Raw genomic sequence first — 19,734 nt, forward strand, 5'->3', positions numbered from 1 at the left:
ATTCATGACTCATTCAGAAAACCTTCACTTTAGTTGTTTTCTTTCATGAAAATTAACTACAATTAAATGTTGAATAATCTATATTTTACATATAATAGAATATACAACATAATAACATGCACGTTGCATTGCCCCAGAAAACACATTCCTTGATATGGGGTTGCAAATTGGGAAACAATTACAAAATTCAACAAGAAGGATTCAAAATAAAAAGTCAAAAAGGTGGCAGTGACTCATTCATCCTTACTCCCACCCACTAAATCTAGCAAAAAGGGTGACAAATGAAATTTGGGACATACAATAAGAAGAAGCAGGAATCACTAAAAAGAGGGCGTGCTAGAATGGTCTGAGAAAGATTTTTGTTCTTCATTCCCACATAAATTAGAAAGGCGCACTGATGGTGCTGACCTTTCTGTGGCACCTAACCCACCGAGCTAACCGACACCAGCCTCCTCCCGATGTCGCCCAGCTGATTATCACCAGCTCACAGCTGATAGAACACCTCTCAGTTGCCTCCAATGGCAAGAACAGAGAAATGTGTTCTCTCTCTCAGATTATGTTCTCGCAGCCAGTATGGGCGTTCTTGAAGCTTGTTCGTGACACATCATCTAGGCACATCATCAGTGTGGCGTCGGACAACAATTGTGTGATTGGCCAGGACTTCCCAGGAGTTCTACACTTGAGTTTCTCATGAAGTATGAAATAACCTGGCCAGAACTAACGTTGTTCTTGTTCTTGTCACCTCGAGAAAAAGACAAAAAATCTTGCATCCTTAACAGATGCTCCTGTGGAGCTTAAAGCCTGCCCCACACGATAATTAGCCAGATCTGGCACTACCGACAATCGTGGGTACCTTCCAATTTTTGGCTGATTTGAACAGATTATCTGGCCAAATTATCCTGTAGTGTGAGACGCAGACGCGTTGGATGCATCAGTGTCTTCCCGATAGTATTCATTATTAAACATATTTATGACTGAACAGCGATTGGGGCCATTTTATGTACTAGCCACTAAGATTGTAGCCAATGTAACAGTCAATTTGGTTGTAGATGGTGACATGGAAGTGCAATGGAAATCCTATATTCAACCCGCCCCCCAGAAAAACCTTGAAGGGGTTAAATGTGTGCTGTTTGTTTTATCAGTGAACACATTTTTATACTGGAGGAGTAAAACAAGGAAGGCTTTGGGGGGTGAAAAAGTCCAGGGAGACTGATGACATGACCCACTGAGCCTTGTCTGCAGGCCTGCTTGACATTATAGCAGGTCACAGACTCTGCTGCTCTACTGTATTTGGAGTCGACCTCTGCCTTCCGTGTTAAATTATGGCAAAGTTGCCTTCAATTTAAAGTTCAACTGTGGTGCGGAGGAAGAAATGTAACGCACAATGAATCAAATAAACTGAACAACATTTCATCACTTTAAATGTCACCCGTCCCACTCAAGTCATAAATAGTCTGCGAGGACAAGCCAGATATTTATTCATTCTAGCTTCAATGTATTTACTTTACGATATGATTTTAATAATGTGAAACAATGAAAATTGGCTGGGTTAGTCTATGTCATATGAATCAAGTGACGATTGTATGCATTTTATAAATTAAACTCGGCATAAACCAAAGTGGTTTTTCACAATTATGGTCTCTGCATCAAACATTATCCTGTCGTCTTCACAAAATTACATTTTTCTTTTCATTTTCCTTTTTCTTTTTTGGACAATACACTAATCGAAACAAGTGTTTATTTCTATGTATCCTTTGGATCGCTCAATTTTCCACTCAGAAGGCAGGAATTCAATTCTATTCTATTTATTTGAGGCTGGAAAAAATGGCAACAGCATACATAAAACTCTGATACGGCAAAGTGCAAACTGTTCTCTACATTTAAGAGCAGTTTTTCATATTTGCAATTTGGTTAGAGAGAGAAAAAAACACATTTATTTCTTGTCCGTCTATTGAATCTTTCTCTCTGCAGAATGTCAGGAAAATAATTATACAGTGAAAATACATCACCTGGTACTCGCAGACCCTGCCGGAGTGGAACATTAGCTCAATCAATGTCAATTATTTCCCAGCCTCCATTATTGCACTGCCAGGAGTGGGCAGCATTTTAATCCCTACTCGGCAATTGCTTTAGCAACTCAAGTCTTATGCTTTTTGTCATAATTATAAACATGACAGCACATTAAGCCCGTTGGCGTTCAACAAGTGGTGCAGCAAAAAATGATAATGGATTTGTCAGTCAACGAAGTTAAGCCTGATAGTTGCGGTCAGTAACAGCAATCATATATATACACAGTATGCAATATATGCTCAAAACTTATGTAAAGAAATACACGCTGCCACTACTATATTAGGTACACCTCTTCAGCTGCTTTCTTAATGCTAATCTAATCAGCCAATCACATGGTCCCCACTTAAAGCCACTTATGAGCTAGTGGTCAGAAAAAGACAAAATGTCCAGGGAGTGGTGAAAATGTGTTGCTGTGTGCCGGAGGAGGAGGTTTGGAATGACAAAAATACAACGAACGATGGAAAAAACACAATCATAGGCAGATCATCAGAAAACAACTAAAATGCTTTTTTAACAGCATGTTATTGCAGCCAAATCAGTTTCAACATTCTCTTTGACTCTTTTTTTCCCAATCAAATATAATTTAATTTTGTAAGCGGAGATGAAAGCAAATTAAACAAATAAAAAGTATTATCACCACTTCTTCATTACCGTTCCTGCAAAAACTGCTTTGAGTGACACTCAAGTTCATTTTCACATCTTGAGATGTGAAAATGAATTTCACCTGAATGTCTCCTTCAATAACTATAAAAACTGACTTTGGTAATCCAAAAATAAAACAACAAAGCTACAAAGTATCAAGAGTATCAAATAGAATAGTTTGAAATGTTGTTTCTTCCTATGGCCTGTTCTCTTCCTGATCTTTATAAATCTGTGTAGCTAATGGATGATTTTCTTTATGTTCTCCATCTGATAAAAGATTCATAACTGTAAATTATACATATATATAAAATAATGGATAAACAAAATATCCATAGGATTTATATAGGTTTTTTAGTCACCTTAAAGCATTTATCAAGTTTCTGAGAGCAAAAAAAACCCAAAAAGAGAATATTTAATAATCAACTCATTCATTAAATAATAATTACAAATAATTCAATGAAGTGACAAATCTTACCACCTTAACACCTGTAGACAACAAAGGACAGGTGATTTTCTGCAACGCTGTTGCAGAGTAAGAGGATTTATGGTGGACACCCAATCAATATCCCCTCATATGTATGAGTATTTGATCATTTATCACATCGGCATCAGTTAAACCCCTGCGATTTAGCATCTCTTTAGCTGCTCTCTCTGACCTACCTTTGTAAGCGGTAGAGGATGAGGATGTCCAGCCAAGGCCAGCTTAACAGTGGTCTCCCAGATGTGTGGGTCATGCAGCTCACGGGCCGTCACCATGAATTGCACGGGCTCTGACAGGTTGGCCACTTCCTGCTCTGCATACACCGTCCCATCGGGTCTCACGCCGAAATTGGGGTCACTGCTGACAAAGCCGACCTCTCTGCTGCTGCGCTGGCAATCCTCAAACTTCACTGTGGAGACAGACAGAAAAAGGGCATAGGAATACAGAATAAGTGAGCGTCACTGTTAGATTTACTCCATGAGGTATTTCGCAAATCCTTGACACATCAGGCAAAGCTTGAGATTAACCCGCATCCATCAAGACCTATCTCGAAATATCTCATCCCCTCGCTGTCAAATCTGATTCCCCGCTTTTACGTCTTTGGCAAAACAAACTACTTATCAGTTCTTGAATGGGAATACACAGAGGGGAGAGACCTAATTCTTTTTTTCCTCATATCATTCTTTTCCCAAACTAGACAGATAGCACTGTCAAAACTGAATTTCCCTTGGTTTCTCCTGGGAAAGGATGAAGAGAAGGTCTAAAGCATATTAGGCCGACTGGACCCATTGCGCTCCATGGTTTTCTGCCAAGCACATGGAGCACAATCTTGAATGACATTTAGAAGGTTCTGCTTGACTGAGACAAAAGAAAGAAGGCAGTGGGGAACAGTGATGTTTGTTTGTGTGTGTGTGTGTGTGTGTGTGTGTGTGCACATAAACTGGTATTCCGCTTTCCAGAATATAAATGTTTCTGTTTATGAATGTGAAGTATGGGAGGATGGACGAGATACAAGGGGAATCTGATGTCTTTCACCTCCGTATATGAGGATGGAGTGCATCAGTGCAGCTCCAGTGACCATGTCATTACACCAATCAAAGAACCTGGGATACCAGCAGTCTTTCATCCATGACAATATGACAATATGGGGATGTAACAACAACACAATATGGTAACAAGTAACATGTCCATCGTACAATACATGGTGCACTATCTGAAAAACAAATTGAGACATGGAAATAAGATTTAGTTTAGTGAATAATGATAAAATGAAGCTACCTTGTGGGTTAGGGATTCATTTGCCAAGTTGCTTCTCAGGTTACTCATATTCCCTAATGTGTAGGAGCAGTCTGGCAGTGCCTCCATATTGTAGTCTGTCACCTTTTCTCCTTTCTCATTTCCTGACACATAAACTGAAATGCTTTCACACATCCGATCTAAAAGCCACTGGAGCATCCACGATTTCAAAATTGTTGTCTCTCCCTCTCCCCTACATCCACGCTCTGTTCTCCCTCCTCACTACCACCAGTGTGCGCCACTTTCGGTGTACTAAATCTGTAAAGTCAGCGAGGGGAATGCAAGAGATGATAGTTCTCACTTCCCATCAGCTTCACTGCAGCCGAAAAACAAAACTATACTTCCTGGTTTTCCATAAACAAGCCCGATTGCGTTCGGCAGACGCAAATATGTTCTACACTTGGGCTTTTGCGGGAGTTACCAAGAGCAATTAGCTGAGGCTACTGAAACAACCACTAAAAGACAATGTAAACATTTTAGATTGATATCGATAGTTTTATTTGCTAACGATACTTTACAAAGTCCATGGGTCCCATTAGTGACAAACGACCGGAAGCTAAGAAGCTGGTTTATATTTTACCTGAAGTAAGTGATGCATGCATAACATAAACTATGCCTTTCTTATATGTTTGCATAGTAAGTCTCTGTTTAAAATGTGAAATACATACTTGTCCAACAGGGACACTGTAAAGCAAGGTCCTTGCCTCAGTAGATATAAAAGGCTTTGGAAATCCAACTATTCTTTATTTCAAAGTGATTATTTACTACAACTTATGGGTAGTGTATTCAATTTCTGACAATAAAACCTCCTAATGTGGGATTTCAAAAACACGGACATGTACGGACATTGAAATGACATTTCAATGTCCGTACACACCCACACACACACACACACGCACGCACAGACTCAGGATTGACTTAGTATTTTGTTTAGCAGGCTAACCAAAACATTATCTATCTAGCCTAACCTTAACCTAAACCACACATCGTAATCCTAAACCATAACACTGAATCAGGGAAAAAAAACCTTTAAAGTTTAAAGACCAGACAAAATGTCCACACGTCCTCACAAAGATAGTTTTTTTTGGCCAATACACGCACACATACACACACACACACCATCCCAACTTACCATGCATGTGCTCTGATCTAATTTAATAAAATTCTGGCTCATGATGACAAGACAAAACTGATGCCATAAATCACCCAAGGAGAGGATCTCCTGCAACGAACTGTGACAGATCCATTTTTCCAAAATCCAGCACAAAGAACTCTGCACGGCAAGCTTTTTTTTTTTAATCAAGCTATCTATTTAATTCATCGCCCACATTCCTGTCAAAAGATGCTCCCAAACAACAGGCTAATAAAGAATTAGATCTCAGCCATTGCAGCTTAGCATCACACAAATGAGGCTGCTTGTTTTCAGCCTCTGAGTAATTGCATGTGTAATGGGATGGATGGTAAACACAGTTCTGACAATGTGCGCATCTGTCTGCGCTGGCAAATGCAATCCATATTTCCATTAAACAAAAATAAAAATAAACCCACACAACCCAGCGGAGAACGCCGTGATGTGAGTGATAAGCTTTGTGTTAAATGATGGTCTTCCTTTGGGGTTCATTCATCAAGGCAGTGGGGGTTTGGGTGGGGGTGGGGGTGGGGTGGTGCTAGCATTCTAGCATTCGGGTTGTGACAACATGACACAGACCTGCTTGGATTGTCCACAGATGAATTGTGATGGCAGGCATGTATTATGTAAATGACTTCAATTAGCTTAAACTGAGCAGGCTAATTGTTGTCACTTAGAGACAGCTCTCTTGTGGCGCAGCTGGAGAAACAAGGCTTAAGGACACAGCAAAGTGCTGCTTATGAGTGTGTGTGTGTGTGTGTGTGTTCCTGCCTCTGTGTGCACACGCGTGGGTTCAAAGTTTGAAAATGTCTGTCCTCATCATCATCTATTAATTTCAAAATGAATTCCACAATAAAAAAACCCAGCAAGGTCTCCGTGGGTCTGGCTGCCGCCTTGTGTGGTGCTGAAGTGGTGCCAGTTGGCATGGGAACAGACATGTGGCCTGTAAGGTATTCACGCCATCACAACCCTGATCCGTACATTTAGTGCCGGGTTATTCAGAAATGCTTTCTGCGATTTATTTATAAAAAAAAAGAATTAGAAGATCTTGTTCACAAAGCACATTCAAATCCAATGTTAGGATCTCATCTGAAATGATGTTAGATGAAAGAGGGAGACTGGAATATAAAATATGAGCGTGTGTCTGGGAGGAGGAGATGGGATGAAATAAGGCGGCAGATAAGCAGCAGAAAAGAAAGAGAGTTATATTACAAAAAAGTTATTAAAAAAACATAATTGGAAACACTTTGAAAAGCTAGAAAAACATTAACGTAGATGCAGTGATGTGGAGTGTAGTCACTGTTGTTGAAATGATGGAAACTGTGACACTGTTGATAACCAACCTGCAGTAACTGATTTATTGTTATTGTCTGGTGTGCATGCAATTTGTTTTGTCATCTTACGCTTGGCAAACTATGGCATCCCTTTGTATGAAAAATTGATCTCCAGCTGAATAAACAAAGATGAGGCTCCAGAGCATTTTCTAAGCTGGCGGCCATGAAGGTCAGTAAACCCACAGTCCTCTCCTATTTGATAATAATAAAGAAAATCACAGACATATTTCACTGCAGCTTCACTCAGTGCTGCCACTGGACTTAATCGCTTTTGCTGGGGCATGAGAGAACCGAGTGCAGAACATTTTGTAATCGCACGACCTGACCTGACATTTTGTACATCTTTCTTTTTCAGTGTACATTTCTTTGCTGTCTGCTCAAATGTGTCCATAAATTCAGACACTAACACAAGGACATTCCACTGTTCTACCAGGCATCGAGCGGCACTTCCATTCACAGGCCACCTACGTATACTGAACGAGTGTGTTTGAGCATTAAAAAGCATTAAAAAGCCTGTCAACATAGTGTTAATTTCAAAAGCAAATTTCTAAGCAAATGAAGAAACTGTCATTTGAACACAGCTTATTTCAGTGAGTTTTTGATGGTTATAGAAAATCAAGAAAAGGCCTGAGAGGAGATGTAATGATCTCCAGCCACAGTGTGACCTTATGTCCCCATCACACATCTCTCTGGATGAACAGTGTCGTTGTGCTCCAAGTATGCTCGACCTTCCTCCAGCCTAATCCTTTAGCTTTCCTCCTCCGTGATTGTTAGTTTCTTGACCATGATGAGGAAAATACTGGTGTTAATAAACTAACAGCTTTTGTGTCTGCTGCAAAAAAACATGGCAAATATCAGAACTAATAATAATTTGTGACCAGAGCAAATGTTTGCATAATGTAGCCAGACACTTACAGCCATATCTGTATCACAGTACAATGTCATGTATGCATGTTAGAAACATATGGTGATAAAAGGTTGGGAAAATGTGGACCCAAAGAAAATCACCCACGACCCCTCTGTGGGTACTGACCCAGTCTTTGGGAACCACAGCTGTTAATCGACTCTAAAAGTAATAAATTAATCAAATAATTTGCTGTTATCAACATTGTAGTGACACTTGCATCAACTGTACAACACAAACTGCATTGTTTAATATTGTTTAACAGCAACTTTTACAAAAATTAACTTCATAGACTATAGATGGAAGCTTATATAGATAGAACAACTAAATCCAGGCCATTAAAAGGATGAAGAAGTGCGTCGTCTTACTATTATTTACTCAGTTAGTGGAAAAACAACTGGTCTTTCCCGTCTTTTTCGCAACCCAGTTAGCTTTTCACTTGCATATTTCGTGATCCGCCAATAGACAGCACACTATACTGCATTATAGACCTTATTCTTGTTGTGGGAACACTTAAAACTATCATTAACAAATGTTAACGGCAGGTCAGTTCCACATCCATGCTATAGTGGGAGGACGACATGAGGAAGTGGCCTCAGACAACGTATGGGGATATCTTTAATTATTTTGTGATATTGCTCGGTGTGGACGGTTGAAAGAATGGAGGAATTGAAATAATGTATTGATGGTAATATAACCCCATTTTAATGACACAACTATGTCAACTGTTACTTGAGAGGGCAGCCTACGGTCAAGAGGTTGGGGACTGGGCTTGTAACTAGAGGATTGTCAGTTCGAATCCCAAGTCAAGTGGACACTCTAATCTAAAATTCCTAGTGCCGGTCCCAAGCCCGGCATAAATGGGGGGGTGGGGGGGTTGCATCGGGAAGGGCAGTAGATCATGATTACAGGTGATTTTCCTGGCGTTTCATAACAGCCACGTCTCTGGTACTGGATGGTCTTCTGAAGGTCTATTCCTAACAAAGTTAAATGAACAGACACAGGAACGCTTCTGTGGCTTCATCAAATTTTAAGGCTTTCAGCCACAGCACATTTCCTCGTTTCTCAGAGGAAGCAAAAAGGTTTGCAGCTGATGGTCACAACATTCCCGTTCCATTAAAGCTTTTCTCTTAAGCCCTGACTGCACATACGATATCTGATTTTCTGTAAAGGTGTCCTGCCTGCTGCATGAAGCTACACAACTACAGACCGGAAATGTCTCACAAATATTAAGTCTATAGACCGTGTCTGTTTGAGAACTCTTTCAAAGTGAGATGTTCTGCCTAGAAGTTGGAAGTGTGGCGGCGCACGCGTGGTCATCCGCCACAGGCAGTAAACAAAATGTGGCTGCATTAATGGCGTCCCTAATGCTTTTAATAACATGTTAAATCTATGAAATTAATCATAATGATTAATGCATTCATTTTGACAGCACTGGAGTACAAACAGTGTGTGGGCCTGCCTTTGTGTGAAGCTTATCTGAGTGGCTGTGAGTGTGCGTGCTCCAGTGTATGTGTGTGTGTGTGTGTGTGTCGGTGTTTCATTGCGTGTCCTGCCATCCACAGCGGTGCTTGGCAGACTGCTGAGGCTGTTGTCATTCTGCTCAGCTGCTCTTCTCTGGACTTGTACAGCAGAGAACATGCTGTCCAACAGAGAGGCTACAGAGCAGCACAGACATGGCAACAGCGGTGCGGGCGAGCAGCCGTGACCGCCGACCACCTTTACACACACACGGCTCTTTGTCTCACCCTGCTTGTAGGTCCAAAACAATACCCTAGGGAAGGCCAAAATAGCTTCTGTATGGACATATTACAAGCACATCATGCAGATGCGGGCTGTACGACTGCACACAGAGCATGCCTCCCTCATCCCATCCACCAACACACTGCACGCCCTGCTCTCTCCTCCTGTCACTCTCCTTTCCTTGCCTCCTCATTCTCTGATTGCCCTTATCCTCCCTGTTTAACTCTCCCCACCTGTCCTCATCTGTCCTCCTCATGTGTTCCCCACAGACTGAGGCCCTTTCCTTCCCCATGGAAACCAGGACAGCCAGTCTGAGTAAAAAGCCAAGCCCGACGAGAAAGCAGAAGGAAGGAAGTAGCGGGTCTGTATTTTTCCCCAGTGTTAAAGGGGCTAAACGTAAGCAAACCCATGGAGCACCTTTGGGATGAACTGGAACAGAAATTGTGAAGCAGGTCTTCTCATCCAGCAGGATTTTATCGAATGTTTATTTTGAGGCATATGGAAATGTACCCTTTTTTTGTGGACAATCTGACCTAATTCGTTTATACATTTGAACTTGGTTTACAGGCCATAATTCTTTATTTCTGCTACTTTCATCAACTGTGATTTGTGTGATTTGTGTGATTTGGAGGGTTTAGAGATAAAGCTACAGCAGCTAAATATAAACAGCAAACAAACGACATAAATAGGTTGATGTGCGACATAAAATTTGAGCTGCGAAGAAGAGGTTTAGGTTAAAAGTGTCACTGTACTAAAATTGACAGTGAGACATGCTGTGAGTGGGCAAACACATCTTGACTGAGCGCGCAGAGCTGCTTTTGTTGAGGTGCCGTTCATCGCACTTGTGGCACGGCTCTAAATAAACATCCTCTCTGGTTCCCCACTGCTTCCCTCGAGCCAACGGGAAAATAAACACCAACACATTCAATTTGCAAATAACAGTATTTCTGCCAGGGATGTGACAATCAGCGGCAGAGCCCACTGACAACTGTTCACACACACAGAACCATACTGATGGTTCAAACATGACTGATGTACTCTCATATTGTCCGACTTTTCCCAGCCTCTAGCCCGTTTAGAATAATAACGGACGATGAGGAAACAACCAATACAAATGAAACCAAACTGGATTTTAGTGAAATGACGTTTGCACCATCACTATGACAGTACAAACACATTTGGTTGTCACCGTGTGATATAATTATATAATGATATGACTAATCACTCCATGAGACAGAATTATGGTTGTGTGGTGAAACGCACAGTGACTGTGCTTCACTCTAAGGCTACATTCAGATCTGATATTAACTTTTGCTTTAAGTGATCCAATTACGGCCAGATCGAGTGAAATGGGACTGTTCACACTTGACCTCATGTGTTTCTTTTCTGGCATAAACACTGACCTTGTCAGGACCAGTGCTCCTCAAAGAGACCAAAACCTGGTCCTAATGTGGCAGCACCTAATTGTTGAACTGTTTAAGTTTAGAGATTTGTATTGTCATTAGGATAAAGTTAGGGTTAGGGATAACGCTTTGTTTAGGCTGTCCAAACGAATGCAAGTCGGTGGATGTCCTTAATAGGACAGCTGGACAGTATGTCTCGAGGACATATTGTGTTCATGCTGCTCAGAAATGTAGACAAACGTGCCCTCAAACCACATTTTAATGAAGTTTCTGTGATCTGATCTGAGGACAGCACTGATATAAGCCTGACCCCAACTATGTATGAATTATGTTTAATCCCAACCATCATTGATCCGTGTCCTGCAAGAACACTTGTGATTTTTGTCCAAGAATCATGACCTGACACAGTCAACCCTTGTTTTCAGCTTGAAAGCCAAGTATTTTTGGAATGTTCTCTCTCAAAATAAAAGGTTTTTGAGGAACTGAAAGAGGTCGATACTTTTAGGGTGTCAATGCAATATGAAAATACACCGAAAGTGGAAGATTTGCACCTGACATCACAGGAGCTAAAAATCTACTCAAGTTTGCTTTCCAGACTTTTCAAGTTGCGATGTTCTTCTCACCTACGAGAGGCAAAAATAGCTGTGGTGGAGCGAGTATGATTGGCAGGTAAAAAAAAAATAAATAAAAAAAATGAATGACATCTATTTTCTGACACCTTTATTTATCCAAAGTGTAAAAGTCGACATCTTGTGAATTTGCAGTCAAACCTAAGGCCTCCCCCTGCAGTACATCAAAAACCCTTGAAACCAGCCCAACCTTGCCCCCGAAGGAATGCTTATAACTAATTCAATTTACATGCTGCTGTTTTTAAAACACTGCAGGTACAATGTGACTTTCCTAAAAAGTTTTTTTTTTTTTTTTTTTTTTTTTTGCCGCAGTCGGAAATGAATTTCTCTGCCTCTGCAGTTCTGTGTTTTAACAAAAGCCCACACAGTTCCCTGTGACAGCTCGCTCTCACAAAGGGGAAACCACTGCACCTCAAGTGTGGGTGTGTGTGTGTGTGTGTCACTGTGTGTGTGTCACTATGTGTGTGCTCGTGTGCAACAGGGGGCAGGGGAGGGGAGATACAGAGACAAAGTGAGAGAGAAGAGGGACATTGGAGTGGGAGTGTGTGACATGATCTCTTTGCATTTACAATTATTACAGCTGATGTATAAATGGGAATGGGTGTCATCGACTCCCTCTGCTCTCATAGATATCAATGTGAGTGTGAGGGAAGACAAGGTGCTGTCAGCTTGCATTTGTGTGCGTCAGCGCTCATGTGTCACCGTTAAAACACCACACGCTTGTTACCTGGTGTTGCTGCACTTACTGAATATAGAAAAAAGAATCTTGGCACATTGTTAGTGCACTGCCAGGTCCATGTGGCCGACATCTCCCCCCCACCCACCCCATGGCACCTTAGTTTTACCTCTGTCACCTCCTTGCCTTTGCTGGTAGGAAGAGCTGTAACAGAGGGTCCTCCTGCTTTATCGACTAAGAGCCTGTCAGGATACAGAGGAGATCTGTGTGTAACCTAAACACAGGTGCGTGCTCTGATGGGGATTTTCAAAAGTTATTTACAATTTCATTTGTCTCACATCACATCACTACAGCACACACCGCTTGAATCTCAGTGTGTTAATGGGCGGCTGCACTTGCAGTCCTGTGAGCTTTGGCCGATCAATTATTGCTGGAGCATTTTGGGGTCCCGCACATCCCCGGCCCTTGCTCTTATCTCGGCATTAGCCTACCCCTCGTGGGCACAGGCATGAGGGAAGCTTGAGGAATGAGAAAGGGGAAAGAGGGGAGATAAAGAGGGAGAGAGGGAGCAGAGCAGAGCGGATGCAATTAAAAGACTGGGTCACAGATCGCGGTGCCAGGCGTCAGTGTGATTAATACACCACCATTCAGCCCACAAGCTTTTCTACTCCTTCTCTTACTCTCTCTGTATGTGTGTGAGTGAGTCTTTGTTTGTGAATTTCTTATCTCCTAAGAATAACACAGCTAGGGGGCACACGTGCGTCTTAATAGGTGCCATCCTCAAGTGTATCAGGGTCAGAACAAACATATCTTTTTTTTAAAGGACCAGTGTAGCAGAGGCTGCTAACTGAACATCTTTCCTTCTGAGCAGGAGAACCTACATTTGCCTTCAGGTTACGAAAGAAAAAAAAGTTCTGGTTTGTCCAGCTACAGTAGAGTTTATACCAAACTTGGTATTGGTCCAATACTGGCCAAAATCACTGAAGCAATACCACTCCTGAACCCTCAATATGACATAAATACTTTGCTAAGGGTAAATGCATCACCACAATGTCTTATTCATTTTGTTAAAGACTCTGATGAGCTGATCAAATAGTGTTAGTGTGTATGCTTTTCAGAATCTTTCTGGATGACTCGCTTCTGGTTCGTTGTGTTTTTTTTCCTTTGAGTTTGGCTCTGCATATTTTACGAAGGGTTTTGTCGTACGCGAAATTCGAACATCATCACTTCTCTTTCTTCCTAATGCTGTTATTTCTACCACTTTCCTTGCATGTTGTCATCAACCTAACCTCCGTACCTCGCAAAGAGACTAGCATGATAGGATCTCTTAGTGTCAGTAAATTTCACGTTTTCGCTGTGCTAGTTTTCGCCAACGAAATGAACACTGGAATGACTGAGTGAGTGAGTTAGTGAGTACAAAAATGTAAGTATACTTATACTTATACTTGAGCTGAAAAAAGTGGTTCTGGTTCATCCTTACTGCCCGTAAATCCTACAGGCATCTTAAACTAATGACCTGAATTTGCAGTTTAAAATGTCTTTAAACTTCATATTGACACTGTGGTAAACTTTACTGCGCACCAACCCACCCAGAGTGGTTTTTTTGCATGCCCTTAGGCTGACCCTGTTATCAGCAGCCACCCACTAATTTCATTGCATGCCAAGTCAGTAAAATCTGGCTTCTAATCAATCCACCCTCGGCAGAAAACTTATATTATTGAGTAGGCAAAAACATTCCCTGTTTCACTGGTGGCCATACTCTGAATCTTACGGTAATGAGAAACGCTGTGTTTTTGAAACACAGCGAGCCGCACAAACATATCACCCGACTCTTTTATTTCTTTCATCTGGCTCCCACTCACCAGACCTTGCCTTCAAGGCTTTCTCTTCGATTTAGCGTGAACAGAGAAGAAGCCACGCTTTATCACAGCAATGTCTTTTTTAAGGAGGTGAAGCGAAGAAACTGCCTCAAGGCTACACGCTGTCTGTTATCTTCCAGTACGATATAATAATTTCACATAGCCCAAAGCGAGGTAATGGGACCTGAGCTGGGCCAAGCGACAAATAGGGGAATGTGAGCAAACTAGGAGCAAGGATCAGGGGACAAAAAGGGACTTCTGGGGAATATCCATGAGTCTCAGTCAACCGTGTAATGACTGTAATGAAAACCCATTATTCCACAAGTAACATGTTCTTTTTTATTATTTTCTGGTATGAACCACATCCTCCCTACTGCACATATTGTTTGATGTAGAGAAACTTTAAAGATTTTAAAGAGAAAAACTCCAATTTAGACTCTGTCTACATTCAGATGATGTTTGATTTAGGATTGATTTTAAAATCTTTATGGTTGTTTTTTTTTTAAAGCCTTTAATGGTCTGGCACCGTCTTACCTCTATGAGCTCCTCCATCTTCACACCCCTGAGCACCGAGGTCAAATTACTCAGGGCGATCAAGCGTTTACTATTGCTACCCCCAAACTACGGAATGATTTACCCGTCCATCTACTGTCTCCCGCTTTATTCTCCACATGAGGGCTGTGGGTCACCGGAGCCAATCCTAGCTGACACAGGGTGAAAGGAGGGCTATGCGCTGGACAGTTCGCCAGTCCATCGCGGTGCAAACACACTAAGACGACATTCAAAATTCAATCGGCCACCATTATTGAACATTTTAAATCTTTTAAAGCACTTTGACCAACCCTGGATGTTTTCATGTGCTTCAGAAACAACGTTGATTTGTCTTGAAAGATCGTTATAACTTTGAAAACAGAAAAACCTTCAGTTGGACTCGAGGGAACGACGCTATGACTCAGTAAATGAGTCTAGTCACAGCACATAAGGCAGTCCTCAGCATGTAGCCTCTTTATATTTAGCTGGTAAGTGCAGGCTTTCTCCCGCTATTCCTCCTTCCAAGTCCTTAGAGAAACCAAATACTCAGTAGCTATGTTTACATGTGCAAAATGTATTCATTCCAAAAAAAGATTTCTTAAGAATGGAGTTTACAATGCCATCATGTACATGTAAATAAATGATTAGAATTATTAGAATTAAATTATCCGATAGTGGTGAGGATACTATTGGCTGCAATTTACTTTGGGAAGTTTTGATATATTCCAAACTGACAACTTCTCATGGGAATTATGGGAATTTATGGGAATTAACTGGACATTTTGGATAATTGAACAATCAATACTTTCAAAATGTCAAAAATAAACGCATTTCCCCTTAAGTTCTCAAGCCTGGTTTCTGAATGGCCTCAGTAGCCCTGCAGTAAGTAGTGTGCTATGTTCCTGTGATTGAGGAATAACATTGATATTCAACTGTATTTCCATCAAATTTGATTGTATTAGCTTATATTATGCTGCAATATATTATTTACCAACTATATTTAAGTTCCCGACCTGCAATTTTGAAAGTTTACCGTTTATTCCCATCAATTCCTGTTAATTCCCATAAATTACAACAATTCCCAACCGAAATTTTCCAATTTTGAACAATCCTGGATCTGGAATTACCCTTGGTGCGTACACATGCATCAAGTTTTCAGTCGGAATGTACTATTTTGACATGTGCAGTGTTGTCCAATCACGTGTCGTTTTCCTCTTCCCGTCTTACATGTCTGTTACTTTGTGTCATCATTCTTTATTATTCTATTCTGGAATGGAAATATATCAGTAATAAAAATGAAAGATGTGTCACATTTATGTGGATCAGACTCATGATAGTGTCATGATTGGTATCAACTGTTTATATAAACACCAATCCCAATTGATGGGCACATACCAGCTCTCTTGTACAGAATAACATCTGTTTCTATGGGCTGTATCAGAGCAGTTTTCAGACTGACATGTTTACATGACATACTTTTATTCCAATCAGGCTTTTATTACGATCACTTGGGTCCATGTATACATAGCCACTGACAAGGTAATCAGCTTTATTCCCCTTACATTCACTTTTTTATCTCTCTTCCTCTCAGCTCTCCACTATCATCCTCACTCACTGACTGAACTGACCAGCTTCCTGTCTTCTATTTCTTGCTCCCCCTCTTGTATTATTAGCATAAAAGTGTTTGCGTCCTTCCCTGGCGATTGTTTAGCCGCTGTGTTCAGCATCTTGATTTGATTTCACACAATTGCCCTAATTAGCATTACAAATATACACTTAGAGAGGAACGGAAATATCTGTTATGCCTGACAGACTAATTTAAGTGAATGGGGGCCAGAGAGGAGAAAAGGCAGCAGTAAATTTGTGTGATAAAAGGTGGATCACTTCGTCTCAATAATGAGGTGCCTTATTGGAGTCCAGTGAAACTACACTTTCACTACATTTATGTAAATCGATTAATTGGGCCGTTACTTTGAATAAATAACTGCGCATTGAGGCTCTGACAATGGAGACATAGTGGATGTTCAATCATGATAAAAGGTGTAATCACAACAACAACCGTGCCTCTTATCTTCTCTCCCTCTCTCTCTTCCACTCTCAATCTCTCTCTAGCCCAGATCATGTCTTCTAAAGCCAATGATTAGACTCAAGACAGATCTCCTTCATTATCCCTTCCTCTCATCCATTTCGCTCTAATCCTGTCTCTACTACGAAGCCCCGCGGGGCAAGTGATAGGCCACTGAAAGTCATTAGTCTCCAGGCCCCAAGACCAGGGACAACACTCATCCATATTTTCCCTAGCAGGGGATCAAGGCCATCTAAGAAGTCAGCTACAGAGAGTGTCTCACATCCATAATTGCTTCACTGCTTCCTTTGTGATGCTTCATTTGAGCGTCTACATGCTGTTTAAAGTGTGATCTACCTGACCTGATCTACGCAAGGAGACCCTGACATGGAAAAGTGAAGTCGTAAGTAATAGTTGACAAGTTTTCATTTTAAAAGGGCATTTCCGAATAAAAAACATATTTGCATCCAGTGTACAAGAGGACAAGAAACAACGATGGAGAAAAGTCAGAGCAAGAATTTCTTCCCATGAAAGTGTCAATGAGATGAAACTGAAACTGAGAGGAAGTGAGCTTTTCGTTCACAGCTGATAGTGGAATTGGGGCAATAACAACTTATCAGGAATTGAATGCGAGTAAATGTGTAACCCTTTTCAAGGGCCTCCATTTCTGCCAGACTGCCAGACTAAAATGCAGTCCTGGAGTTCTTAAATGTAAATGGAGCCAGTAGCGTTTTTTACTCAGCAGACGTATAAGGAGCAGAATTTAAACATGATTAAATCAAAAATGAGTAGCGTGTATGTAGCCTTTTTGAAGGTGTTATGATCAATCCGAAGAGGGACTGATAGCCCCAGTGGACCAGTTCAGTTCAGTATGGTACACAATTATGTGCTTTTCCATTGTCAAATGTTGACAAGACCTTTGAGCAGTCCATTGATTTGTCTCAAGAGAATCATGTGTGGAGAAAGAGCAAAAGTTGTTTTTAGGTTTTTTTTCCAAATGAAAATAAAATATATGTTTTTTTTTTACTCAAAATAAATGTGGAAACAAAAACAACATTAAAAAAATAACTCATTATAATTGGGTTCCTCTGCTGTGTAGCCTGCAGCCTTCTCTCAAAAGAGGTTTGTCTTCTTCTTGTGATGAACAGCTGCGTGCAAAGACAATACAACACAGAATTCTGGATGTCCTGGAACGCCCTTTGTTTACTGTGTCCTCTTATTTTGGGAATTTATTGGTGAGCTAGTGACTATATATGACGCTACACCATTTACGTAAATGGCACACACACCCCACGGTGGGAGTCAGATCAGGGTTTACCTTTACAAAACAGACTGTGATGAGCTCAACTGTACTATACTGTTTGGTGGAAATGAGGCTGATTATCACCCAGCATCGAAAATTGATTTTAGTTGGGTTCCTCCTAAGGGCCAAGCCTGCAACGAAGACGTTGATCAGAGAAGCACACGGGAAAAACTGTTGTGTGCAGGCCGCTGATGTTGTCATTAAGAATGTAATTGTTTCTTCTGCTGAAGGCAGTAAAACAAGAATCAATGTATTGTGCTTTAGGCTGTGACAGAAAACATTTTACATTTAATGTCAAACCAATAAAAAGAGAGTTAGGGAAGTGCTGCGAGACCTTCAAACCAAATGCTAAAAGGAATTTAATAACTGTAGAAAGGAATAAACAATTAAAGTAATCAAATGTCAATGAGTAAACAAATTATTAGTTATTTCTATTGATTTTTAGTCATTTTGGGGGTTGGGTGAACTGGCTTATATATGGTAGATAGCATAGGAGAAAAGTTTCCAAGTCACAGAACCAGCAAAGATGAAGCAACAATTCAAGTTGTGTCACCTGATGGAACAACAATTGGATCTTCATCCATAAATCCACTGTCTACCGCTTTATCTTCCACATGAGGGTCGTGGGGGCACTGATGCCAATCCCAGCTGACATACGATGAAAGGCGGCGAGCACACTGGACAGGTCGCCAGTCCATCGCAGAGCCACATATGGAGCTTTTCCATGATACGGTTCTAGCACTACTCGGCTCAACTGAACTCTATGGGGATGGGGAAATGGTATCTAGTGCTTAGTGGTACCTGCTATGGCCAACGCCGAAACTCAATTCACCACAAGGGTCATAGGGTGAAAGGTCGGTTGCAGGGCAAACATACTGAGATAGACAACCATTCACTCTCACTTGGTCAATTTGAGTGACCTTTTTGCTGTGAGGCAACAGTGCTAGCCCTACGCCACCATGTTGATTCCAGCAAAATGTTCCATATGTTGCTTGTGCAGGTGGTGTAAAGCAAGTTTACTGGATTTTTTTTATTTATTTTTGTTGCTGCTGCAGCAGCAGCAGCTGGAAAGGAGGTTAATGATGCTTTTATAAAGCGACACATAAGCAAGCACTCATTCCCTCTGTTAAGCGTATCTGATGCTGAAATAATCCATTGTACGTTGGAGCTGGAATATGTGAAGGTACTCAGAAGTATAAAAGGTGCCTTTCAAAGAGCAGCCCTCTCTTAAAAATAACAAATCTGAGTTTCTTTTAAAAAGCTATTTGCTTTGAAGCCGCCCTGGCCTGTTCCAGAAAATCAATTAAAAACATGACTAATACGTTTGCACCTTACATTCTTCACTTTTCCGTCTCAGCGCGATTGATGTCCCCCGTTGCCTGACACTGTGTAAATGCTGAGATCACAGAGATGGAGACGGGAGGATTTCAGCGAGGAACCTTTCACACTTCTTCACTACTTCAAGTCAAGCGCGGACCTTAAGTGAAATTAAATAATGAAGAGAGCATCAGTGGCCTCCCTGCTGTGCTGTTTTTACACATACACTTGACAGAGGAATACAACGCGCCTCAAAAGCCCATCAGAGGAATTGTACAGCGCTATGTTTAATGAGTGTGCTCTTTCGCGCTTTTAAAGGGCCAGTCTGTGTGACCCTGAGTGATGCTTGGAT

General features: G+C 41.2%; 1 protein-coding gene across 2 annotated transcripts in view; it reads right to left on the bottom strand.

Moving 5' to 3' along the window:
* Positions 1-19,734, bottom strand: part of cdh4 (cadherin 4, type 1, R-cadherin (retinal)) — a 246,755-nt gene that overhangs the window by 100,947 nt on the left and 126,074 nt on the right. For both annotated transcript variants that reach the window (XM_058632772.1, XM_058632770.1), the window contains exon 4: positions 3,373-3,602. In XM_058632772.1, coding sequence (XP_058488755.1) covers positions 3,373-3,602 — 230 coding nt within the window. The remainder of the gene's footprint in view (positions 1-3,372; positions 3,603-19,734) is intronic.

The sequence above is a fragment of the Solea solea genome, chromosome 6 (assembly GCF_958295425.1).
Source record: "Solea solea chromosome 6, fSolSol10.1, whole genome shotgun sequence".
Taxonomy (NCBI): Eukaryota; Metazoa; Chordata; class Actinopteri; order Pleuronectiformes; family Soleidae; genus Solea; species Solea solea.